At 43.1% G+C, this 24,041-nt stretch overlaps 5 protein-coding genes across 10 annotated transcripts; 3 read left to right on the plus strand and 2 right to left on the minus strand.

Moving 5' to 3' along the window:
- On the plus strand, positions 801 to 2,660 carry LOC110432508. The gene is made up of 3 exons (XM_021453053.1): positions 801 to 946; positions 2,132 to 2,288; positions 2,393 to 2,660. The coding sequence occupies exons 2-3, from the start codon at positions 2,133 to 2,135 to the stop codon at positions 2,438 to 2,440; spliced, it is 204 nt and encodes a 67-aa protein (XP_021308728.1). The 5' UTR covers positions 801 to 946; position 2,132; the 3' UTR covers positions 2,441 to 2,660.
- Positions 3,161 to 6,405, minus strand: LOC8073122. 5 transcript variants are annotated; one of them, XM_021453052.1, is made up of 5 exons: positions 6,262 to 6,391; positions 5,651 to 5,728; positions 5,146 to 5,504; positions 4,274 to 5,066; positions 3,161 to 3,482 (listed from the first exon to the last, which is right to left on the minus strand). In XM_021453052.1, exons 3-5 carry the CDS (start codon positions 5,500 to 5,502, stop codon positions 3,451 to 3,453), a joined length of 1,182 nt encoding a protein of 393 aa, XP_021308727.1. In that variant the 5' UTR covers positions 5,503 to 5,504; positions 5,651 to 5,728; positions 6,262 to 6,391; the 3' UTR covers positions 3,161 to 3,450. The 5 variants fall into 5 exon arrangements, with proteins under 5 accessions (XP_021308727.1, XP_021308725.1, XP_021308724.1 ...); XM_021453050.1 differs by having other exon boundaries at positions 5,146 to 5,509; XM_021453049.1 differs by lacking the exon at positions 5,651 to 5,728 and having other exon boundaries at positions 5,146 to 5,509; positions 6,262 to 6,405.
- LOC8072220 (E3 ubiquitin-protein ligase SP1) lies at positions 8,644 to 14,328 on the minus strand. The gene is made up of 11 exons (XM_002463248.2): positions 14,092 to 14,328; positions 13,966 to 14,018; positions 13,180 to 13,304; positions 12,984 to 13,079; positions 12,352 to 12,489; positions 12,208 to 12,273; positions 11,983 to 12,095; positions 11,798 to 11,908; positions 10,035 to 10,078; positions 9,851 to 9,956; positions 8,644 to 9,296 (listed from the first exon to the last, which is right to left on the minus strand). Exons 1-11 carry the CDS (start codon positions 14,166 to 14,168, stop codon positions 9,194 to 9,196), a joined length of 1,032 nt encoding a protein of 343 aa, XP_002463293.1. The 5' UTR covers positions 14,169 to 14,328; the 3' UTR covers positions 8,644 to 9,193.
- LOC8072221 (DEAD-box ATP-dependent RNA helicase 57) lies at positions 14,429 to 19,360 on the plus strand. 2 transcript variants are annotated; one of them, XM_002461094.2, is made up of 11 exons: positions 14,432 to 14,764; positions 14,853 to 14,989; positions 15,314 to 15,405; positions 15,497 to 15,593; positions 15,693 to 15,773; positions 15,847 to 16,079; positions 16,492 to 16,686; positions 16,767 to 16,857; positions 17,899 to 18,021; positions 18,135 to 18,285; positions 18,997 to 19,360. In XM_002461094.2, exons 1-11 carry the CDS (start codon positions 14,527 to 14,529, stop codon positions 19,197 to 19,199), a joined length of 1,641 nt encoding a protein of 546 aa, XP_002461139.1. In that variant the 5' UTR covers positions 14,432 to 14,526; the 3' UTR covers positions 19,200 to 19,360. The 2 variants fall into 2 exon arrangements, with proteins under 2 accessions (XP_021308705.1, XP_002461139.1); XM_021453030.1 differs by lacking the exon at positions 18,997 to 19,360 and having other exon boundaries at positions 14,429 to 14,764; positions 18,098 to 18,285.
- On the plus strand, positions 19,489 to 22,207 carry LOC110432501 (nascent polypeptide-associated complex subunit alpha, muscle-specific form-like). The gene is made up of 3 exons (XM_021453031.1): positions 19,489 to 21,064; positions 21,159 to 21,260; positions 21,807 to 22,207. Exons 1-3 carry the CDS (start codon positions 20,003 to 20,005, stop codon positions 21,915 to 21,917), a joined length of 1,275 nt encoding a protein of 424 aa, XP_021308706.1. The 5' UTR covers positions 19,489 to 20,002; the 3' UTR covers positions 21,918 to 22,207.

The raw sequence follows: 24,041 nt of genomic DNA on the forward strand, positions 1-24,041 counted from the left end.
AAAGGTTATGGAGAAGCTAAATATGTTTTGAAGGATTGTCTAGTACTCGGTGCTTTTTAACTGGGAATGTCTCTTTGCATACTATGCATCACCATTTACCATTGTCACACGTAGCTTGCTTTTCGCTGCACCAGATTGGAAGGCCAGGGCATCACATTTGCCTATGATTTCTGCATATATATACTGTATATAATCTATAAAGACTAAGTCGATGTCTTTTCCAGTTTTCCTTCTGTCTTCTGCCTCAATTGCACTGGAAGTTCCAAGTTATTTGCTGCCTGGCGGAGTCACTGTTTAGTTCTTTTATATGTGGAGAAAAAGAAGCAGAGAAGGTAATCTTTCTCTCGAGAGCTTTATAAGACTCCTGTGTAGCTGAATTCTCTGCATAGCAAACGGTCCTTTAGCTGGTTCTGCGCCGTGTCCCATATTTCTGACTGCCGTTACGGTCAATTCTTGGAATCCGGATACTACTGGGAGCATCCCATAACATTGTTTTTATTCTTTTTTTTACAACAACACTTGTTTTCAATCACAATTGATGTGCAGTGTCACCATCACCATACCGTCTGCAGTTTTGTTTTTTTACCTTTCTTTCATTCTTTCTTTCTGTTTTCATGATGTGCACCGATCAGAGATTGCTAATGGTAAACGGTGTAGACAAATTGCTAATAATAATAGCTTGGACAAAAGGTTTCTAAATATTCTGGAGAATTGGAGATTTTTCAAAGAGAAATGTCATGGCAAATTCTTTTCTCAATGAACTGGGCCTTTGTGTCGGCCCATTACGGGCCTATAAATGATTGGCCCACGGAGCGAATCCACAAAAGCCGTGTGGCCTCCCTGACTCGTTCCATTCCTTCGCCTCCGTCAGGTCAGGTCAGCCTCCCTCTCGCAGATCCCCACCCGCTCCGCCGCCGGCCACCGCGTCGCTCCCCTCGGCAGCCAGGTACGGGTCAGGAAGCTCTCTCCTTCCCTTTGCCATAAACCTAGCCCGCCGTAGCGCCTATTTGTCCTCGAATCCGGAGCGGGCGAAGGGTGGGTAGCTTACCTATTCTGATTTGGTGGCGCCGAATGCATCGCCTGCGTCGTTGGGGCCGTCCCTCCGTCGGATCTGCGCTGTTACGTGCGCCTGCGTTTTTATCTCTTTCACTCATGTCGATGTGACGGGCTCTTTACCCGCGATTTCGTGATGTCGTCTTCTCCAACTTGGGTGTTCGACTCCGATCTGCTGGCTGCTGCCAATCTGTATCTTACCTAGTCGAGCGATTGGATTAAGCGGTTCAGACTCTGGCTTGTTGAATCGTGCCGTGTGGTGTCATGGTTAGCTGTGTCTCTCGGATTGGTGCTACCTTGCGATATCAAGACATTGCTTAAGGTACTTACGCAGTATTACTGATTGCGAAGAGATGTGAAATCATAGTTTCCCCCTGCGCAATGCATGGACCTAGACATCTAGTCTCTTAGCTTTTGATCTGAAGAGTTGTTTGATGCTGAGGTTATGAATACGAATAACGATTCTAGAGGTTTGCCTTTGAGAAATGGTTAATGTTAGGTGCATAACATTGCAAATTATTTTAAAGTATCTTTGAATGTTTGAGACTTTCTTGCAATGGAATTTTCTTAGAAAGACACGATTCATAATACCATGCTTGGAAACTTTATTGATGCAAATTTTAATAAATATTTAATTTTGTACTACACTGTTCTGGTCATGTTCAACCAGGACACTTTGGCCAAGGATTTGCCTTTCCCCTTAACTCTGCCCAGATTATGAGTGCTTTGAAGCCTGTACTCTACATGTTAGTCCTGGATGATCACTTGCACTACTTGTTTCTTTCCAGCTATCTAGTATAGATCAGCTGTCACCATATGATTGGACATGTGTTTGCATGTAAACCAAATTGTCTTGTAATGTTTCAAAAGGAAATACAAAAAAAATGTGATTGCAGTATTTGTGGATTCTTTTTAGACAGAAATGATTGGATTCTAGATTGCTACCCCCCCTTATGTTACCGTTACAATCAGTGATTGCACCCTAAGTAACCATGGAAAGTACTCTATATCAGAAGATTAGTTCAAGAAGGCTTGTTCTCGCATTATGGAAGTATAAGTTTATTCTCTTTTGATGCAGGATGACAGAAGCACCATTTCTGCCACGTGAGAGGCTCTTCAAGCAGCAACATTACTTCCAGCACTTGACCAAGCACACCTACCTGAAAGGGCGCTATGATGTGATCACCTCTGTTGCCATCCCCCTTGCACTTGCTGCCTCCAGCATGTTCATGATTGTAAGTTTTGAACTTTCAACCTAAGAGATTATTACTTGTTTAACTTTCCTTCTTTTTTTTTGTTTCCTCTCACCTGGTGATTTGTTTCCTGGTTTTATGAACAGGGGCGTGGAGTTTACAACATGTCTCATGGGATTGGGAAAAAAGAGTGATCTTCCCCTGGTTAACTAGTGTTTCTGCCTGGCATGGAAGTCATACCATCCAGATTATGAAGTCTTCTTTGCTTGCAAAATAATGCTGTCAAAGAACAATTCGACTACATTTTCACATCAATTTTCTGTTTGTATTTGTTGATATGAAATGCCAGCAACTTGAAGATCAGCATTGTCACTGTTTTGGTTAATTACTCCATCCCTTTCGTCTTTTGTGTCTCCTCTCAATTGAAGCTGGACTTGCATTTTATTTCCCTGAGGTGAAATCATGTTACTCTGTTCATGAGCTGCGCCACGCCATGTCATGCACAAATCTGGCTGAAGCATGCACGTAAGAGGTCTGTTGTGCACAAAACTGTCAAACCAGGCAGAAAATGTGGTTAATTAGTCCCCATTTCATATAAGAAATCAAACCCATTTCGTTTTTGCGGCTTGATGTTTCTCCACCTCCACGGAAGAACCAACACTTATCTTGTATATCAGGTTGACGACTGTCATCTTTGTTCCACCCCTCCACTGAAAAAGGACAGAACTAGTCGAGCTTATTTTATCCAAATGCAACTGTAACGTTATAACTCAGCTTTTGGTTCTATTTTATCCTAATGCGATTGCAACGTAATAATAACTCAGTTTTTGGTTTTGGGAATTGGAATGGAGACGCAAGTACTTGCTACACAGGAATGCTTCAAGCAGGAATGAACTGTATGAGTAACTGCCTGGTTCGAGGGAAGGAAAGAGTCAAGTTACTATTCCTAATTAAACACAAGTAACAAATAATTCTTGCATCACTAAAACGCTAGATAGAACAATCTTGCACATGCGGCAGATACACCAGAACCAAAATCAAAAACACATTACACTTGGAAAGGACCACATCACTAAGAGAGTGAAAATAATCCTAACCCATGCTCAGTCTCACAGACTACATCAGATATTTAACAAGAAACGGGTGGGCGGCACTACTAACTGTTTACAAATATCTAGCTGACTACTAACCCGCTGAATATAAACTAACCGGCTGAGTATTGGATGCATTGCGCACCTGAAACAAAAGGAAACGCAACACGAGTTAGCTTCATCTGACATGGAAAGAAACTACATCTCGTTATGTTCCATCTAGGCACAACCAACCAATTCCCGCACATACTTGTACTGCAGGATAAAAGTCTTGGTTTTCTAACAGATAAAAAGCATCACAAATTTACAACCGCTTCTCAAAGAGCGTATAAAGACCGGCAAATAAAACTGCTTCACATTTTACCAAAAGAAGGATAATCATAAATAAATATGTAGTACATAATTAAATACGATTTTCTTGCATATAATGCGAAGTAATAACAAGTAAGAAATGTTGAGTATAATCATCCTTCAATACATCAGTTGCTCACAAAACTACTAAACTAATAACAAGTAGATAATTATCTATTGTCACCTCATGTGCATATAACTTGATTGACATTGCAGAAACAAGCAGCAACAGACTAATAACTAGAGCAAACTAAATGTGGTAGCGTGATCATGTTTTTTTTAGTACAGCCAACTAAAGACGACATATGCAGAAAGGGCAATCCATGAATGGTCCCAAACCCTATAGCATGCACAAGTTGCACTCCTAGGAGAAGCAACCTGAAGGCTAACAGGCATAAACTCAAATTGAAACCAACAGAAACTAGCATAAGCAGCTTAACAATCATATATACATATGCATCAGAAAAGATGAAACCTGCTGCAAATGCCAATGGTAGAATTAAAAAAAAATATGCTAAATGACCTTTACAGCCTTAAATGAAGTGAGATGCATTGTATAAAGGATCAGAGGATCACATGGCATACCACTGAGCATCTGGAGTATGTAATCCTTCTTATAGATTTCTGGCAGTGCTAGAAACATGTCCATTTGGTTTGGTTCCTTTGCGAAAATGCTTGCGGTGGTTACCACTTCAGTTCCACTAAACCCAAGCTTCAGTACTTCAGCGATGGCTGTTACTTTGGCCTTCCTCTGGGGCTCTTCACACATTGACTTCTCTTGCATTTCAGTATCATACTCCACAGCTGCTATCACCTTGCCATTCTGCGTAATACTTTGAAAATGGTCAAGAGCGTCCTTGAACTGTTCAATTACTGTTGTCGAGGTGTTGACATGCTGAACAACACTCTGAAAACGAGTGTGTGCATCATTGAACAACTCCATTGCTGCTGCCATCGCACCAGCATGCTGAACGACACTTTGAAAGCGATCATGTACATCCTTGAACAGCTCCATTGCAGCAGCCATCGTGCTGGCATGCTGAATGGCATTCTGAAACTGAACATGTACATCCTTGAATTTGTCCAGAGATGGGCAATTTGATTCAGTCCTATTCCTTTTCCCGTCATGCGTGTATTTCTTCTGACTCTTAGAGCTTAATGTTGCGGGCAAGGAGCGACCAGATATTCCTGTGGACACCCTGTCCTCTTCCACTTCGTCATCTCCAACTTCGTTTGTAATTTCATTCTCCATGTTAGCAATTGCATCTTCAGACCCTTCCAACCCTTCTCCAGCAGATCTGTCCTTGCCATATATTGCATCAAATGTATCAAAATATACAAATGGAACACCATACAGACCCTTGGCTCTAGGATGGTCCTGCAGCAAATAACAAGTCAAAAAAGAAACATACTATGATGAAAAATATAGAAGTACAAAAATTCTCAAAACAACGTACTCTGCAATATTCATCATATCGTTGTTTTTCACATTGGATCATCTTTCTTGTGTCATCCCAAGAGAAGCCTGGCAATGATAACATATCCTTGATTGAATAATACTTCCGCTTCATCACTTTCAACCGAGAATCGACATGAGGGCTGGCTTTAATACCACGGCCAGGTAGCTTCTGTGCAAGAATGTTCTCTATGCCTTGAGAATAACAGTTCTTGAAGGCCCCTCCTTCAACCTTATATCTAGGATCAGCAGATACCTCACACAAGGCTTTGACAAGCTCGTCGTCTTCATCTGCTGTCCACATCCTTTTATTTCTACCCCTGCCACGAACAATTCTAGAGCCTTGACTGTGATTCATCTCTATTCTAGAACAAAAATGAGAAAAAAAAACAATTAGTCTATGTGCCTAATGTTTCGTAGCACAACATGACACTACTGAATCACTTCAGACTATAAAAATACCCCGCTACAAAACACTATGCTGACTGAACCATAGAGAAGAGCACCTAAAACAAAGCACACGACGTTACAAATTGGAGGGCATGCCAAGCGTCGAGATGCAGTCAAGGTTGGCACCTGGGCACCTGAAAGTTTTTTTATTTAATAATAAAAAAAGAAAATAAAGACCTCATCTGAATTTGTGATTTTTCTTCCTTTTTCTTTTGAGAAGGGGTGACTTATTATATTAGATCAAGCATGGCATATATGCATAATACAAAACAGGAACCTGGTACACAAAAAATCTACAACGAAAAACATGGCTCCTGCCACCAAAACCTCGGGCACATCATCGACCCGGAGGAAGAAGACACAGTCTGGAGACGCTGCTAACTCCACCGGCAAACTCCTACAGATCTACTAATAACCTAGACAGCTAAGCTACCGGCCGACGACTGCTGCCACCTCTCCATGCGACTCGCCTGTCCGCTACTGGAAGGCGAAGAAGCTCTCGAGGCTTCTCCGCCGACAACTACGAATCTGTGTTATTTACAGGGGGCCCGTTCGGGACGTCGGAGCACCGAGCGTCGCCCCACGAACGAACGCCCGCCCCGAGGAGGCGAGGACGGCGGCGGCGAGCGGGGAGTGCAGGATTGGGAATGGGAATCTCGGGCATTACCGGATTAGGGGAGCTCTGCTCGGCTCGGCTCGGCTGGATCCTGAGATTGCGATTCCCGCTAGAGCGGACGTCTTCGTGCCAGGGAATGGGTATGGCGTCCTTTTGGATTAGGATTAGGACTTGACTCCCAGGTGAGGTGATAATAGCAGTCATGTTATTTTTTTTTATATAAAAAAGAAAAACACCGGGTTGCGGCCTTGCGGGAGTAGAAATCAGGAGAGGCAGGCACCAAAAGATGCCACCTCATGACCCCACTACTACTAGTAACTCCAAACTCAAACATTCCTCAAATTTTATTTTATTTAAAGCTTGATCAAATCTTGAGAAAAGAGCATCCATATTCATGGTACCAAATAAATATACAATATATGAAAAATATATTTTACAATGAAAATAATAACAATTTTATCATAAATATTAATGTTTTTATATAAGATTAATTGATTAAACTTAAAATAGTTTGACTTATTACAATAGAACAAGGACAGTATCATTTTTTCACCATATATCCGCGTGGGTGTCTACATCAGGAAACCCTCATATGGTTTTTCTTTTAAATTTTCAGTCAAATTACATTATTTTTGGGGACATATCTTATATGAATGCCTATACTTTGTGCTTAGAGTTAGGACTTGGGACATGCAATCGAAGCTGAACCATGGTACTGTCTTTTGGCATAACCCAAAAGTCTGACTAGGATCTCGGTATGATAGACTGTGCTTGATTGACACAACACTAAAAATAGCATGTAAACATATCTATAATGCTACAATACAAATTTCTAATATTTACTATACGATCTCTCATCTAATTTTTGTATGAAGGATGAAAATCAATAAAACTTTTGAAAGGATTACTAAAGTTTTTGATATTTTTAGTAAAAATGGAACATTAATATATTTCTTTGTACATCACAAGCGGAAAAATAAAATAAGTAAAGACATTTTGAGGATTATCCTTGTGGCAGTACCAATATGCTATGGTCATGCTTGGGCCAAAGCAAAGACTTATTGTGCCTTGTGTCCTTAAAGGTCACGATAAAAAATAGTACGAAACACAAGAGGGTCGCCAACACTGCATAATCCAAGTCCCACCTCTAGCACGCCTTCTCATCACCTTGCTGTGGTGCATTAGCTAGTTGTTGTTAGGCTAGTTTCAGTGAGGTATTATAGAAATTTTATGGGTATTACATGAGCTGCCATGACATATTATAGATGAATAGAGGGATGACTCAAGGGGTAAAATAAGTTTCACGGGATAAAACTTGTCTATGTTATTTCAACACATAAAAGTTTTAGAAAATAGAACATAAAACTCCCACTAAAACTAGCCTTACAATTCATACCTAGGTGCTATCTCATGTGGGCTACTCACGGCAGATAGCCTTTTTTTTAGATTGAGACGGCCGGTAACCTGATAAAATTCCACAACAAGAAAGTTGTTATCTCTAATGACTATAGTTAAGTTTGCTAAAATTAATAAGACTTTAATAAAATTTTCTCTTGAACGTATTACACATATGAGAGCAATGTCATTACATAAAAAAAATAATAAAATAGGTAGAAAACTCTTACAAATACACAAACCGCCGCGAATTGATCGTAGATCAGCTGGTTGGGTTCTTTGTGGTGGAATCTGCCCATGCTCGTATTTTCCTGAATTTATTATAGGATTTAATGACGCTATGTGTTTTAGTGGTAGGCGACGTGCCTGTCGACAACAAGGCGCTTATGGTGACTTCCTCAATCTTGAGATTTGCCGATCCAACTCGGTTCTTCGAATGTGTTCATAGGGATAGGGTGTGCGTGCGTGCGTTCATAGGGGTGAGTGTACACTCGTATATATAAGCGTTTGCATCTATAACTGGATCTTGCAAAAACACACACACAAACCACCAAATAGAGCTATATACATTATATCGGAGTAACTCCAAGGCTAGTATGATTTTCTTTTGTTCCTTTTGCACGTGATTAGTCACAGATTTAGCAATTTAGAAAATTGAAACAATTTTGCACTCCCTCTTTTATTTTTGTGATTATAAAACGCGCAAACAATGTAAGATTCAAACATTAATCTTTGACTAACACTCAATCAGTATTAGATTCATACTTGAAAAACAATTTTATATAATGTTATACTTAGTCGTAAACATTATAAGATACTCCCGTCAAAATATCTATGGTGAAAATATAAAAGTTGGAGACGGCGACAGGTCCAATGATGCCTTACAAGGACTACGTTCTACGCACAATTAGGGGCACGCACAATTACACAGCCAAAAGGCAAAAACCACCCATTTCATAATTTCGTTCACTGAAAGTCAGCCAGTGTTATACCTTATTGCACGTCTGTAAATCAGCACGGAACATGCATGGAGAGAACTAATGTGTCAACATGGAGTTTTCACATACAGTACAGGCTACAAAATGAGCCTTAAAATATACAACATATTACAAATCTTCTGTTTCCTATGATCCTGCCAAATACAACTGGGCACAAAAGAAACCCCCAAAAGGCGCCTCTCATTCCCACTCATCATCAGAAAAATCGATTATCACAACTAAACGAGCTGATTTTGCTATTCCTTTGCACAAATGCCCATCGGGCAACAATAAATATTACCATTATCAGTGTTGTCAATAAGCAAGCTGCTAGCCTATGTGCATTTACACAAGAGCGTCCTGTACACAGTTGTAGAACATTACAGGCAAGAGCACCCATTGGCACTATCTAGAGTATCTTAACTGCCAATTATGAGCTTGCAACTTGCATCAGTCGCTGTTCTGTTCGAGAAGCAAACTCATTGAAGCTGCTTCGTCCCAGTAGTGCAGTTCATGTTGTTGGCTGACAGCAGCGCACTTCCAAGAATCAATTGGTTTCAGAAGCAGTACACGTGGTGTACCATGACAGTTTTTTGCATCATATATCACCATCAATGGCGGAAGGTTCTGACAGCTTGGTCAATTCTTCTCCGGCAAAGTGGGCAGTTTGTCAAATGTGAAGAGCATGCCATACAGCAACACATGTGACCGCACCTGTGTAATTATTAGATTAATTACCAAGTCATTTTAAAGTCCAAACAGAAACTTTCAGTGGCGACAACAATCAGCAAGGACTAAAATTATGAACGAAATTTGCATATCTGCAGTTCGACTATTTTCTCATGCTTCTTGGTGAAGCATTATATGAAACAATGCTTTTTTTAAAAAACCCTTTTAGACCCTGTTTGGATGCAACAAACATTATGGTTTAAACTGTAGTCTTTTTTCGAGTTTTTAAAACTCTCCACTCTATACCTTTTTTTTTGTAAACCATGGTTTTGCAGATCAATGGGTTCTAAAATTACAGTTTCTCAATACTACAACATCCAAAGAAGGCCTTAGCAGTATTCAAGTTTTGTCAAGTTATGAGGCAAGCTGTTAAGAGAAAAATTAAGAAACTACTAGTAAACAGGAAACAGGACAACCGTAATGTTGCCTAGTACCTTTGGAATTATGGAAAAGGAAACAGAAATAGAAAAATAGAAGAAATCAAGCTGCTTCATTCTCAACAAAGAACATTCATGCTCTGGAAAACATACAACACTTACGGCACAAAAACAGCATTGTACTCTTGCTCAAGGCATATGACACATATGTCCAACACTAATTGGTCCTTTTTACTGTTAGGCTCTGTGTCCGATGAACCATTGCTCCCTGAACAAAATAATACAAGATAATAATTAAACATGACAATTACTAATAATACAACATATCAATATGTAAGGAAATCACCTTCAGCTTCTCTAGCTTGCCTTTGTGCTGCTGCATTAAGAACCCTATATGGATAAAATAGTATCAGAATTTTCTGTGCTCACTAAAACCTTAATATGCAATAATGCAAATACATGCATTAGCATTAGTCTGTGATAACAGTAAGTAACACTAAACACAAACAGAATCTATTAGTACTGGTATTAGTCCCAGGCTTAAGGGATGCAGATTCCATAACGTAGCTCTTAGTCACCACATGACTTAGCATCCATCCCCAACACCAGTTTCCTATCCAACGGCTTGCTCCCAGTCGACTATCGTCCTCTATATCCCTTCCAGACTTAGCATTTTCAGCAGAAAGAGGCCTGGTGGCATGCCCCGGGTGAGGTGGAGCTCCACACTTCTGCTATATGCTTGACCGTTCGTCGGCACTGGCGCCATCAACTGGAGACAATGATACATTCGGGGCCAACAGACCTCGCTGCCATCATCTCTGCTATCGTGGCCACGCAAAAGGGCTTCACTTGCAATGGGCAACCGGTGGACAGCTAGTGTGCCTCTGCGGTGCAATGGGCACATGAACACATGAAATCACCATCAGGCCGAAAAAGGGCCCAACCATGGATGTGGAACAAGTCCTCATGCTTCGCCAAACCGTTTGTTTGTGTAGGCCGTGAAGCACCCGATGTTGGAGAAGCAAAGGCCTCATTGGGTCCGGTCATGAAGGATACCGCGGTGGCACCACTCTGCGGAGTCTTGATCCTTCTCCAACATCCTTCGGAATGGCATGGGAATCTAGGTGGCTACCCAACTGTCAGCATCCTTTGGCATGGTGTGGGAATCCTCGGCAGAGGCCTGGCCGTTCTCCTTATTCTCTGAGTTCGCGCACGTAGGGATGGACACAAGAGTCCGCTTCCACGGCCTCATCTTAATCTCACTAGCCTCATCCTTTCCTCGGTGGCTACCTGGTGCCCTAGCGGTGGCTTGTTTGCTTCTCATCGATGGCGTTATGACGACTGCCTGCCCTCCTCCCTCTCCCTCCGGGGCGGAGCGAGAACCACCAGCTATTCCAGTCTGATGCAGTGCACAGGCTGTTGAGAAAGGCTCCTGGGCTGTCTTTCATGGATGAAAAGCCAAATCCTAGGATGAAATCGCTAGCAGCCTTTGGACTATCCTTGAACGGTGGATACGACAGGGTAAGTCCTGGCGTTACTTGCAAGAGGCAAGTCACCGAATCTGTGTCCATGCTTAAGAACATGCAACATATTCACCCAATCACCCTGTAGTATAATCCTTTCCAATTTCATGCGACGTCTACAAAAGTTTTAAATTAGCTACAGATTGCACATGTGTCAATAGAAAGGCATACATAGATTACAAAGTTCTTACACAATAAATCATAATAGTGCAAGTCATACATTCTATCATGGCCAGAACAGAAAGATAAACTTATTTAAAAACCCGAACACTTAAAAATGCTACTGCATTTCATTTGGATTTGAATGTTCTAAGGCCTTGTTTAGTTCCCAAAAAATTTTGCAAAATTTTTCAGATTCCCTGTCACATCAAATCTTTATACGTATGCATGGAGTATTAAATATAGACGAAAATAAAAATTAATTGCACAGTTTGGTCGGAATTGACGAGACGAATCTTTTGAGCCTAGTTAGTCCATGATTGGACAATATTTGTCAAATACAAACGAAAGTGCTACAGTGTCGATTTTCCAAAAAAATTTGGAACTAAACAAGGCCTAAAAGGAAGTGATGTAGGGAGATAGGCACCTTTTTTGGAGTTCATGCCGGCGCTTTCTTTCTAGAAAATGTTGTATTGCACGCTTTGCAAGAAGGAAGACACCAAATGTTGCAAAGCCCATTGAAGCAAGGCGGTATAACCTGTCACAAACATGCTACTAGCATAAGATACCCTAACTAAGAACAAAAGAAAATGTTCTAACAATTTTTCCTACTTGGCCCATTTTCCAAGATTCATAATAAGTTGATCAATGCTTTTTGGTGATACATAAAAGGGTCCTTTATGTGGTCGCTGAATTCGAATAGTTCCAACATCATCTCTAATAGCCTGTTCATGCAATACAAGAATAAAGAACAAAAGGAAGAGACAAATATACATTAGACATGTCAACAAAGACTAATGCAACACAGCACAGACCAATGAATAATAGAAATAATACCTCACCAACAACCGTCAGCGAGGTTCCAGTTGGAAGAACCCTTTCAGTTCGCTTTACTCCCAGCATCTATAGAGATAATAATTGCTTAATAACTAACTGTGTTTCTATAAGTATTGGCACTGTTGAAGATGTGATTAGACAAACCTTCAACCCTTGTAAATAATCTAGAGTTCCACGTACAAGTGTTCTCCCCGACTCCTCAAAAACCTCACTAGCAACAGTTAAAATTAAACCAGCTGCAGAACGAGCACCGACCACATATACACGTCCAGTTCCATCATCCTAGTGATTGTTTAAAGGTTAGAGAAGCTTCCCAGTTGCAAACTGCGAATAAAAAAATAATAGAAATGATATCTTTTTTTATTTTATTTTTTTTTGCATGAAGGGATCCATATAGCAAATCTGGAATAGCCATATTCATTTTCATGCTGAGCTGTAACTTGATAAACGTTTAAATACCCATTGGCATATCCAATGCTTAGAATTATCATTCATTTGGGACAAGAAGCTCACGTACGATATCAACACTACCTAAGGTAGGGGCTAATTTAAGGTGTAAGCCTGGCCAGCCAGAGCTAGCAACGCGCAAGGCTGGGGCTTCGGAGCTTATAAATCAGTAAGCTTGTCAAGAAAAGACCATAAGCTTAGTTGTAAACCCAAGTTTGCATAAATTAGAATATTGACAGTAATGATAGTTCGAGCCCATGCTAAATCGGAAGTCTTATATTTGAAAAGGCAAAGAAAATCACAGCATAATAGCTACAGCAGTTAGTTACCAGATACCATGGAACCTCTTTGCTAACAGAAAGCATCACTGCAGAATCTTGAATCCAGGATCCAGCATCGTTGTGCTTCAAGAAGTGTTGTTCTGCCTACAAAGAGAAAGGTTAAGCAGAAATGGAAATACTATATTAATTGTATCACATTACCCATTGTAATAATAACAAAACCATGAATGAAATCAGTAGTTACCGTTTCCTCAACGATTACACCTCTCATGCCGCTTTGTTGGCATATAAGTGGTGTGTCTGAACTAACTCTCCCAGAGACAGCAACTACAAGTGGTAGGACTTTACTTGCAGTGTCCAAGATAGCAGCTGTTGAAGACAGTGCAGACATGGAAAAAAATCATTCATATACTCAAACAATCAAAATGACCAATAAATTCTTTACAAAATATACACCTAAACTGAAGTTCTTTTATAGATTATAGATTCTTGCAACCAAAACACAAGATGACTGTTTATCTTGATTGTATACTGAGAAAATCTGCAAAAGCTTTAATTGCCAAATATGAACCCCAGATGAGAAACTTATCCTGTTTGCACTTTTACCGAGAGCATATAGTATCCACCCATTAGGAGGTCTTAGAGACACAAACTAAAATCAACATATATGCCTAAATATAGAGTGAAATGACTGGAGAAACAATCGAGAAAGCATATCAAAGTGAACAGTCATTTTTTTTACAACAGTGTATATAGATCATAAAATGACAAGTCAGGTCAGTATAAACCTGGTACAATTCTACCAGAGAACAAAACCATATGACAACACTCTAGTGGTAACCTAAGAATCAGGAGTACTAATCTAGGTTCATTTCCACAGATATGTAGAATAAAAAGTACCACTAAAAGCTTGTTCTGACTTTTTCTTTCACATATACACACTTCAACAGTTTCACTGTCATTTGTATCATACGCAAAGGCTGAATAACCACAAATAAACTAACCAAACCCTAGCCCGTGACAAACTGACCTAAATCCTTCATGCTGCCAGCCCTCGCCACCGACCGCAGCACCTCCGCATCCCTGAGCACCAAACAACCAAAATAAAAATACTAGCATGAATCTCGCTGAAAATTAACACGCCAGGGATCGGTACCTTCCGCTGCTCCTGCCGAGGAGATACAGCGCCGCAGCGCTGAGGCAACACCCCACGCCGCCCCACGGGATCATCATCGCGCACGAGAATCGCGGCGTGCGAATGGGGGCGGAGATTTGCGCGCCGAATTATTATTTTTTCCTTCCCCTTCCTACGTCAGGCAGCTCGGGGAGGGAGGGAGGGAGGGAGAGGAAGGGGGGCGGAGGAGGGGGGGCAAAGCAAGGAACTGGATACGGATACCTACCAGAAGCGGAAACGGACGCCGCGTCATCGAGGAGGAGTGGGTCCACACTGTCAGATGCGCTGTGACGTGGGGATAGGCCGCCAGGACAAACTGGCCCTCTCACAGGGTCCCGCAGCAATCACAGAGAAAAGCAGGGGTGCCTAGGGTTTTAGAGCAAGGGGGTTGGTTCTCCGCGGCGGCGACGGCGAGCCATGGAGAATACGAAGCTCTCGTCGTCGCTCTTTGCCGGGACCCACTTTGACCGCAAGCGTTTCGCCGCCGACTTCGCTCGGTTCCGTAAAGGCCCGGCTCTCCCATCCGCCGCCGCCACCGCCACCGCCGCTCCCTCCGCGCCGTCCCCGGAGAAGAAGCGGAAGCGCAAGAGCGGCAAGGCAAAGGCGAAGAAGAATAAGAAGAAGCGAGCCGAAGATGCGGCCGCCGCCTCGTCGAGTATGGCTCTCAATCGGTTGGTTGGCTTGCGGCTTGGTTAAGGATTGCGTTGGTAACTCCATCCTGCCGCGTGTGCTGTGCTCTGCAGATGTTGTGGAGGGGTTCAGCGTGTTCAAGGGATTGGCGGATAGTAATGCGGAGCTACCTTCTGAGAAGGTGGATATGAGGAAGGACGAGGATTCGGTGGCTGTGAGGCAGCGGAAGGAGATTGAGAGGGAAATCGAGGTAATTGAAATTCTTCAGTGCACTGGTGTCGGTGTATTACATGACATGTTTATCCCATCCATGTAAGCAAGATGCCAGTTTTTGTTGATCTGGATTATCACTCATGAAGATTTTTTGATTGTTAAAAGCCTGCGTTTCCTAAAATTTGCGGAGTGACCCCTTCAGTAGCCTGCTTGAGTTGACACTTGACAGTAGTGCCAGAGATTACAGTTAGATGTATTATGCTTGCAATTGTAATTTCCAAAGTTTGTTTGTTATCACTGTTTCATCTGGATGGTAGATGGCTGGAGTTTTATTGGTTTGATTTTGGTTTTCCCTTTGCAGAGGGCTGCAGTTCTTCGTAAGAGGTTTGACATCCACATTGCCGGGCAAAATGCTCCAGCACCACTTGAGAGCTTTGAAGAATTGATTTCAAGGTTAGGATTTTCTACCATAATAGATCAACTTCAGATTATGGTTATAATGGAATCATTTGAGGTGGTTAAGTTGACTTCATTTTTGCACTAGGTATGGTTGTGATTCTTATTTGGTTGGGAACTTGTCAAAACTTGGTTTTCAAGAACCTACACCAATTCAAAGGCAGGCCATGCCTATACTTCTTTCGGTGAGTGAGTTTGAACTCTGTTTGGATTTAATACTATTCCCTGGGAAACTATTATAATTGTTTAAGCCCTTAAGGTGATTTATCATTCCTTACTTTCAGGGTAGGGAATGCTTTGCGTGTGCCCCAACTGGTTCTGGCAAGACACTGGCTTTCTTGTTTCCACTTCTTATGAAAATTAAGGTATGTCTTAATAGCATTGCACTACAGTGTTCAGATTGGTCGATATGACTATTGATGAGTTTTGTTCTAATAGCCAGGGTCAAAAGGTGGCGTTAAAGCCGTGATTCTTTGCCCGACAAGGGAATTGGCTGCACAAACTGTGAGAGAATGCAAGAAGTTGATTAAGGGGAGGAAGTACTATATTAAATTGATGACCAAAGAACTATCCAAATCAGGGAATTTCAAAGATATGCACTGTGATATCCTTGTTTCCACCCCTCTTCGTTTGGACCATGCTGTAAAGAAAAGAGACCTTGATTTAAGTAGGTATGTGAGCATCTTCGAATACTTTGTTGTTTTGTTTTCCACTGCTATTAGTTTCACATAAGCAATGTATTGATGGCCACTTCTGGCAGGTTGTTTTGGTTTATGCTTAATTGTTTGAATCAGGGCTGAAAATGGTGTTCCATTTCATAAAAAAATGAAAACTTGTTGGAGACTACAATTCTTCATGTGTCATTCAGAAATAGAGTTCTGTTTGTTAGAAATAGTACAAAGCCTGTGATTCCTTTATTCTTATTTTATTTAATTTAGGAATCAGAATTTCGAAAGATCAGTTAAGCCACCCTTGTTCTGTTTTCCAACTCACCTGTGTTTTCTTGTTATTTAAGGACGAACTAGTGGATTATTTCTTACCACATTGTAAAGCATAATCTGAATAACAGAACCTCCTTTGCAGTGTGGAATACCTTGTCTTAGATGAATCTGATAAACTTTTTGAGCTTGGATTTGTTGAAGTGGTTGATTCAGTTGTTGAAGCCTGTTCCAATCCTTCAATAATTCGGTCTCTGTTCAGTGCCACTTTGCCCGATTCAATTGAGGCTCTTGCACGCACTATAATGCATGATGCCATTCGAGTCATTGTCGGCAGAAAGTGAGTTTCTTCCTCTAAATGTCAACCTAAATCTGGTCTGTTTCCTTTGTTATTTCATCACTTTCTGTTCAACTTAACAGGAATTCAGCCTCCTCACTGATTAAGCAAAAGTTGATTTTCGCTGGAACTGAGAGGGGAAAGTTGCTAGCACTTCGCCAAAGCTTTCAAGAGGTATGTATTAATCCTTCTCGGGTTATGTGTCTGTATTCCAAATATCCAATGCACTTTCAGGGTTCCAAATGATGGGTAAACCAAGGAAATACAAATGTATCTGCATGGAATTTCACATGTGAATTGCAGTTATTTGAAGTATAATAAAATACTGTTGCTGCACGAATTGCATTGCTAACGCTGAGCTAGCCCTCTACAGTTCCATGTACTGCCCATTTATGCACTAACGGTGCACGCATATGGATAACAAAGTCAGACATGGACATAGTCTGCTGCTGTAATTTTATTTGAACATAATATTTGAAAAATACTTAACTAAAAATACTGTTATACATGAATGTTTTTAGATATGCCATAGGATCAAAGCAGGTTGGATGAAGTGGCGCCAAGCATCTTGGCATTCTCTGTGACGAGGGTACCACAAGTTTTTTTTCTTCAAAAAACGCAAGAGATCTGCACATCATTATATTAAGAAGAAAAAAGGGTGGAAGAACCCAAGTACAACACAACACGAGGCAAGTTTTATAGAACGGCGGTTAGACCCGCTATGTTGTATGGAGCAGAATGTTGGCCTACAAAAAGACGACATGTCCAACAACTGAGGGTCGCGGAAATGCATATGTTGCGTTGGATTTGTGGTCACACAAGGATGGATCGAGTTGGGAACGATGATATACACGCCCGTCTAGGGGTAGCACCAATCGAAGAAAAGCTTGTTCAACATAGGTTGAGGTGGTTTGGCCATGTCCAAAGGAGACCTTCGGAGGCACTAGTGTGTTGTGGAGTCCTAAGTCGAGATAGAGGTAGAGGAAGACCCAAGCTGACATGGGGGGAGGCAATTAAAAGAGATTTAAAGGGTTGGAATATACCTAGAGATCTTTGTTTATATAGGAGTGCTTGGAAAGCAACTATTGACGTACCTGAACCGTGACTAGGGGCTCATGTTGGGTTTCTACTCTAGCCTACCCCAACTTGCTTGGGACTAATAGGCTTTGTTGTCGTTACTTATTTCTCATCAGATTTTTTTTTAATGAACTGCAGTCTCTCAATCCTCCAGTATTGATTTTTGTTCAAAGCAAAGAGAGGGCCAAAGAGCTTTACAAAGAACTGGCATTTGATGACGTTAGAGTTGATGCAATTCATGCAGATCTCAATGAGCAGCAGGTATTGCTTTGCATATTATTGTTACTTCAGAGACGACGGTGCTATTTTGTTTATAGTTGCGACACTTTTGTATCAGGTTCGCATGTTGTCAACATATGTTTCCTTTACTGCAGCGTCAAGATGCTGTTGACAATTTGAGAGCTGGAAAGACCTGGGTACTGATAGCAACAGAAGTCATTGCCCGGGGAATGGACTTCAAAGGTGTAAACTGCGTGATAAACTATGATTTTCCGGAGTCAGCTGCTGCCTATATTCACAGGATAGGTAAGAAAGATATTTGGATTTGACTGACGCAGACACTTCTGCCTGCAGCCTTGTTTAGTTCCCCACCCAAAAACTTTTCACTCATCCCATCGAATTTTTTTGACACATGCATGGAGCATTAAATATAGACGAAAAAAACTAATCGCACAGTTTGGTTGTAAATCACGAGATGAATCTTTTAAGCCTAATTAGTCCATGATTAGCCATAATTGCTAGAGTAACCAAATGTGCTAATGATGGATTAATTAGGCTTAATAAATTTGTCTCGCAGTTTCCAGGCGAGCTATGTAATTTGTTTTTTGATTAGTCTACGTTTAATACTTCAAATATGTGTTGGCATACCCGATGTGACACCCAAAAATTTTCTTTTCGCGAACTAAACAAGGCCACATTGATGCCTGAGCTCTGATGTACATTTGATTGGCTCAATATTGATTCATGGTTATTATAATAGAATTTTAGATTAGTTTCTTTTCAAATATGGCTTATCATCGTGCCTGTTAGGTTCCTTTCTTTGAACGCTTATCAGATATAAATGTGCCCAGCTTTTTCTTGCACTAATAAGATTATTAGAAGTGATCCTCTAATTAGTTTCCAGTCACATTAGTTAAGTATTGGGTACCTCAGTTTGCATATGTGCATCTGGTGTGGGCACCTTGTGATACTGAAATGCCTTATAAATGTATCTATATCTATGTTTCCTGTGTACAGGACGATGTGGAAGAGCTGGTAGGTTTGGGGAGGCTATCACGTTCTTCACAGAGGAGGACAAGCCATTCTTGAGGAATATCGCCAATGTGTTGGTATCTTCGGGCTGTGAAGTGCCTTCCTGGATAATGGCACTGCCAAAGCTCAAGCGAAAGAAGCACAGGGTGGATAGGGACCCAATCTCCAACTTACCCGATGAAGATTGAGAGTGGCTTTGTAACATAGCTCCCTTTTTTTTTGGGATATACAAGATTGCACGTTGGCTTCAGTTTTCCCTGTTTGAATGCCCAGTGTATCGATCAGTTTGTTTAGCCACAACCCAGGACGAGGGATCAGTATTCTTTGTTAATTACGATACAGTTTCTGCGGTCGATTAGTGAATCCACAAGTAGAGTAGCTCGATTCTGTTTGGCCTAGAGCTTAGTCAGATTGCAATTAGTCTATCACAAGAGTCTCGTTCTGCCTAGCGCGCTGGTCAGATTGCAAGCGCGCCACACTCCACGGCGAATTACGGCTGCGATACGAGAATGTCACGTTAACTGATAGGATTTGCACTTATAGCCAATGCAGTTAGATGTTTGAAAAACCATGCTTGAAAGTACTGCTTGCTATAGATTCGATAGATAAGTTTAAACGAATATGACCATTATTTCAAGAGGTCGTTTGGTGCAAGTTATTTAACCTTTGTACTAGAAATGTCAAGTTGTTTAGCCTTTGCACGAGCCATCGTGCCGACCGTCTCGCTTGCAGCTTCACAGCCGTTCTGATCATTACCATTGGACACCGGCACGAATCTTACAGGCGGATGCACGCGTGCCGGTGAGAAAGAATAACGGCCCGCACTTTACTTTCCAATTCATGTTTATATATACATTTATTTACGGCAAACAAACAAAGCAACGTCGAAACAGAACCAGCAAACCGCCTCCGTCCCCTCTCTGCCAGTCCGCCCATCCCCGACCCCGAGCAGGCCGGTGACCATCCAAGAATCCCAAGAACCCAAATCGCCATGGCCATGGCACCGGAGCCCTTCTTCTTCACTCCGCCGCCAGCGCCGCGGCATCTCGCCGAGCTCCGCATCGACCCCGCGCACTATGCTGTCGCCTTCTCCGCGCCCTGCGCCGCCGACGCGGGGCGCAAGCGCCGCTGCCTCCTCCCGGCCTCCTCCGTGCGCAAGAGGATGCTGCTCGAACTGCCCCCCTTCGACCCCGCGCCGAACACACCGTCGCCTCCACCGACGCCCCCGCCCACGCCCACCACACCGACGGCGCCGCGCGCCGCGGAGTTCTCGTTCGGGCCGGGACTCCGCCCGCGCCACCCGACCTCCGCGGGGAACATGTTCGCGTTCGCCGAGAACGCGACGGGGACGCCGGGGGCCTCCTCGGCCAGCAGCGCGGGGAACATGTTCGCGTTCTTGGCTGCGCCGGAACGGCCCGACACGCCCACTGGTCCCACCTCCAGGGGCGGCTTCGTGTTCGCTGCTTCGCCGGAGGGGCCGCTGACGCCCACCTCCAGGGGCTCCAACACCAGCAGCCTCACGTTCTTGGCTTCGCCGAAGCAGCCGTTGACGCCCATGGTCTCCACTGCCAGCGGCTGCGAGGCGTCCTTGATGCCCACCGGCAGCGGCGCAGCCGCGTCCCTCCACTCCGCGAAGACGGCGCGCACTGGCGCCACCGGAAGCGTCGGGTTCCAATTCTTCCCTTCGCCGGGGCCGGCGTGCGCGAAACTAGGCTCTACATCTTCCGCCGCGGCCAAGGAGATGACGCTTCCTCCGGTGGGTCTCGGAACGCCGTCGTTCGTCTTCTCGGCGTCGCGGTCGCTGCCTCTGCCGCGGGGCGGGAGCAGGAAGCGGCCGCGGCCCAACCTCCGCATCGAGACGAGCCCTCGTCGCATGTGTCCGCGACACTGGGAGGAAGATACGCTGCCGCCGCCGCCGCCGCAGCAGCTCACCCCGTGGCCGCAGAAGCTCGCCAAGACGAACTCCACCGTCAACCCCGAGGCCTCCCGCTCGTCTATCATGTCGGAGCCGTGCTGTGCGTTCTTCGCATCGCCGGGAAAGGCGGCCAAGCAGGTACGCCGACGCTGTGCTTGCACTTGTTGATTTCTCTTCTTGCTGCCGTTGCTTTCTTGTGCTCATCTCTAATGCGTTGATTTGATCGCCGCAGGAAACCAAGAAAGCCTCCAGCGAGGCATCCCGTTCGCCAGCCGGGTCACGCTGCACGTCGCCGGAGACGAGGACTTCCTCGCCAGAAAAGCCGAGAAAGCCGGTACAGCCTTCCTTACTGTTCGGAGATTCCATCATTTTGCTTGTATTCTTTAGATTCAAGGGTAGAACTTAACTTGGATGCTTTGCTAGTGCAATTATGTGTATATAAACTTAAAAATGGCAATTTCCTGCTTATCCATCGGTTGAGTGGATAGATGCTCTGTGAAGCTGATCTGCTTTGTGTGAATTCAGTGTTCATAACAATCCTGTGCCAAATTATCTGAACCTTATGGTCTCCTTTATGTGAATCCAGTGCTAATAATCCTGTGATCTGTATGGTCTTCTTTATGTGAATTCGGTGCTGATAATCCTGTGCCAAATTATCTGAAGCTTATGGTCGCCTTTAGTCCTTCATTATGTGAATTCAGTGCAATAGTCCTGTGCCAAATATCTTCCATGAAATTCCAATGGCACGATTCTTGAAACGAATTTCCAATCTAAAGTCTTCTGCACTTCCAGGGAATAGAATGGGTTGCTTAGCTTCTTTGGACTGCATGCATTTTGGTATTCTGTCAGCACTTCCTTAATGAAACATGGATCTGTACAGGGGCAAGAGGTGGAAGTGTCCAGCGCGGTCTGCTCCGGAGCCGAGCTGGTGCTGCGCGTGACCTGCAAGTGCGGCGTTCACAAGGAGTTTAGCTTCGACCACCGTGTCTGATCAACTAGCTCCTATCCATCCTCATCGTCGGTTTTCGTGTTTTGCCTTGCAATTCACCGGAGTCTTAGGACAAGGTTAGCTGCACTGAATTTTGAACCATACGGGCTCAGTTAGAAACGAGTTTAGCCTTTGAAGTGCTTTAAAGAGTATAATGTAGAAATTAAACGAGTTTAGCTCTGGCACTGAATTTTTCTTTCTTGAGTTCTGGCTTCATTTCTCCCCTGAACTCGGCAACAATGGAATCGCACTTGTCTTTCGTCCAAATGTTTGATGTTTCTAAGCTTGTGGTACAACGTTTCTTGGTTGATTTAGCCTTTCAGTCGTGAGTTTGTGGTACATGCTCATTTGGACGATTGGCAGAGTAACTGAACATAGACTCGGCCAGTGTGATGTCTGAACTGAATGATGGCTCTGAATATCTCCACTTCGTTGCTTCCACTATAACATGCTCTTATCTTGGGGATGAGGTCATCTGCTGCTTTGGTGATGTCTAGGCAACTGTTGTGAAAATCGTAATTACTGGACAATCTGTCAAAAATTGTCAGGGCTAGTGCAGGGAGTGTATCCTGGCTCTCGTTCTCAATTCCATACTGTCAGCATCGAGAAGGGCACAGAATGCTTGCACTGCCCCGGGGATTGAGATGACACTGAACCGGCAAGGACAACATTAACCTAGAGGCGGAACCAGAGAAAAAAAATACGAGAGGGGAGAGGCGGGGGGAGGGGGGCAAGATGAAGAAAAGACATAGAGATAGTATATTAAAGGACTCATTTATTTTAAAGTAACTATTACTAATGTGGCTGAAGCAGGTGTATATAAAAAAGTTTTGGACCATTGAGGTCAGGGCAAGCCTACTGGTATAAGGATGGGGTACCCGCGGTTCTTCTCTAGTGTAACTAAATAAAAAAAATGAGGAAAAAAATTGTCTATTTAGTTCAGTTAGTTACACTAGAGAAGAACCACGGATATCTATTTCGAGCACCGTCCCCATCCCCTTCCCTTCCGCCAGTGGTAACCTTTGCTTGCACCGTATCGGCTGCGTTCTCTGGGCTCCTCCACTCCATGTTGATCAATCTAGCTATTGCATTTGCATCCGTGTGGAGCTTTGAAAGAAATTCAGGCTCCTCGCGCAGAAGGTTATACATCATCCTAAACCAATGGAGGTGTAGATGAAACTTTCATATGTGGTCTCTTCTTCTATTTTTTTTTCTCGTTTGGTATCCGCAGGAGCAGGTGTCGACGAAGGATGGCAAGACGATGGTGGAGCACTCCGCGGCGCTGGATCTTTTTTTTTTTTTTTGACAATTGGCGCTGGATCGGAGGCGGGGTTCGGGGGCACGTCTACCGCTCACCCACGCTGTTCGAGGATATGGTCAAGTGCATCCTCCTCTGCAATTGCCACCCATTCGTACGCGCGCGCGTGTGTGTTCATACACGGTGTGGTAGAAACAATGGGGGATAGAAAGAACTAGAAATTGTTGTGTTCCATTTTTACTGTTAATCTAGAAGAGATCCTCCATTATTCAATTCATTGAGGCAACTCAATGATAAACTAACTATCAACTGATATGGACTGCGCTTTATCATTTCTTATCAAATGGGTCATATTTTGACAGAGACATTGCAGGTATTAAATGGAGGGGGGGGGGGTGGTTACAGAAATAATACTTATTAAGGCTGGAATTCTTCAACAGTATATAGTTTGTTAAGTACTTCTAATCCTTTTACCATGATTTCTTGCGGAACTTGTTGATGCAAAACTGATCTGCAAACACAAAGGGCTAATACCCGATTCAAACGTTAAGGCGTGCCAGCCGATTTGACCTTACTATCGGCAAAGGTGATAACTCGAATACTTTAGTCCTGACAACAGCGATGCGCCCGGATGTCACGGCTAAGAGGTACTCACACGGAACTTAAGGATACGCCGAGCTTGAGTCGACGAATTCCTAAGAACTCGTAACAAAAAGAAAACGTATGACGAAGTCGTCGAAAAGTAAATGCTAGAATATGAGTAAAAACGTGTGTTTGATTGATTGATAGATGTTCTGATTACAAGGTCTTAGGGCTTATATTTATACCCTGCTCAAAGAGCTATGACCAGACACGATTAGAATTCGAAT

The sequence above is a fragment of the Sorghum bicolor genome, chromosome 2 (genome assembly GCF_000003195.3).
Source record: "Sorghum bicolor cultivar BTx623 chromosome 2, Sorghum_bicolor_NCBIv3, whole genome shotgun sequence".
Taxonomy (NCBI): Eukaryota; Viridiplantae; Streptophyta; class Magnoliopsida; order Poales; family Poaceae; genus Sorghum; species Sorghum bicolor.

Coding starts and splice junctions, on each gene's coding strand:
- LOC110432508 (XM_021453053.1), top strand. CDS start 2,133: ATGACAGAAGCACCATTTCTGCCACGTGAGAGGCTCTTCAAGCAGCAA. Junction 2,289..2,392: donor CCTCCAGCATGTTCATGATT/GTAAGTTTTGAA, acceptor TTTTATGAACAG/GGGCGTGGAGTTTACAACAT.
- LOC8073122 (XM_021453049.1), bottom strand. CDS start 5,502: ATGAATCACAGTCAAGGCTCTAGAATTGTTCGTGGCAGGGGTAGAAAT. Junction 5,067..5,145: donor GATATGATGAATATTGCAGA/GTACGTTGTTTT, acceptor TATTTGCTGCAG/GACCATCCTAGAGCCAAGGG. Junction 3,483..4,273: donor CATACTCCAGATGCTCAGTG/GTATGCCATGTG, acceptor CTTTTGTTTCAG/GTGCGCAATGCATCCAATAC.
- LOC8072220 (XM_002463248.2), bottom strand. CDS start 14,168: ATGATGATCCCGTGGGGCGGCGTGGGGTGTTGCCTCAGCGCTGCGGCG. Junction 12,490..12,983: donor AAGAGGTTCCATGGTATCTG/GTAACTAACTGC, acceptor AACAATCACTAG/GATGATGGAACTGGACGTGT. Junction 12,096..12,207: donor CGCTGACGGTTGTTGGTGAG/GTATTATTTCTA, acceptor TTGCATGAACAG/GCTATTAGAGATGATGTTGG.
- LOC8072221 (XM_002461094.2), top strand. CDS start 14,527: ATGGAGAATACGAAGCTCTCGTCGTCGCTCTTTGCCGGGACCCACTTT. Junction 14,990..15,313: donor AGATTGAGAGGGAAATCGAG/GTAATTGAAATT, acceptor TTCCCTTTGCAG/AGGGCTGCAGTTCTTCGTAA. Junction 18,286..18,996: donor TGCCTATATTCACAGGATAG/GTAAGAAAGATA, acceptor TCCTGTGTACAG/GACGATGTGGAAGAGCTGGT.
- LOC110432501 (XM_021453031.1), top strand. CDS start 20,003: ATGGCCATGGCACCGGAGCCCTTCTTCTTCACTCCGCCGCCAGCGCCG. Junction 21,065..21,158: donor CGGGAAAGGCGGCCAAGCAG/GTACGCCGACGC, acceptor TGATCGCCGCAG/GAAACCAAGAAAGCCTCCAG. Junction 21,261..21,806: donor CAGAAAAGCCGAGAAAGCCG/GTACAGCCTTCC, acceptor GGATCTGTACAG/GGGCAAGAGGTGGAAGTGTC.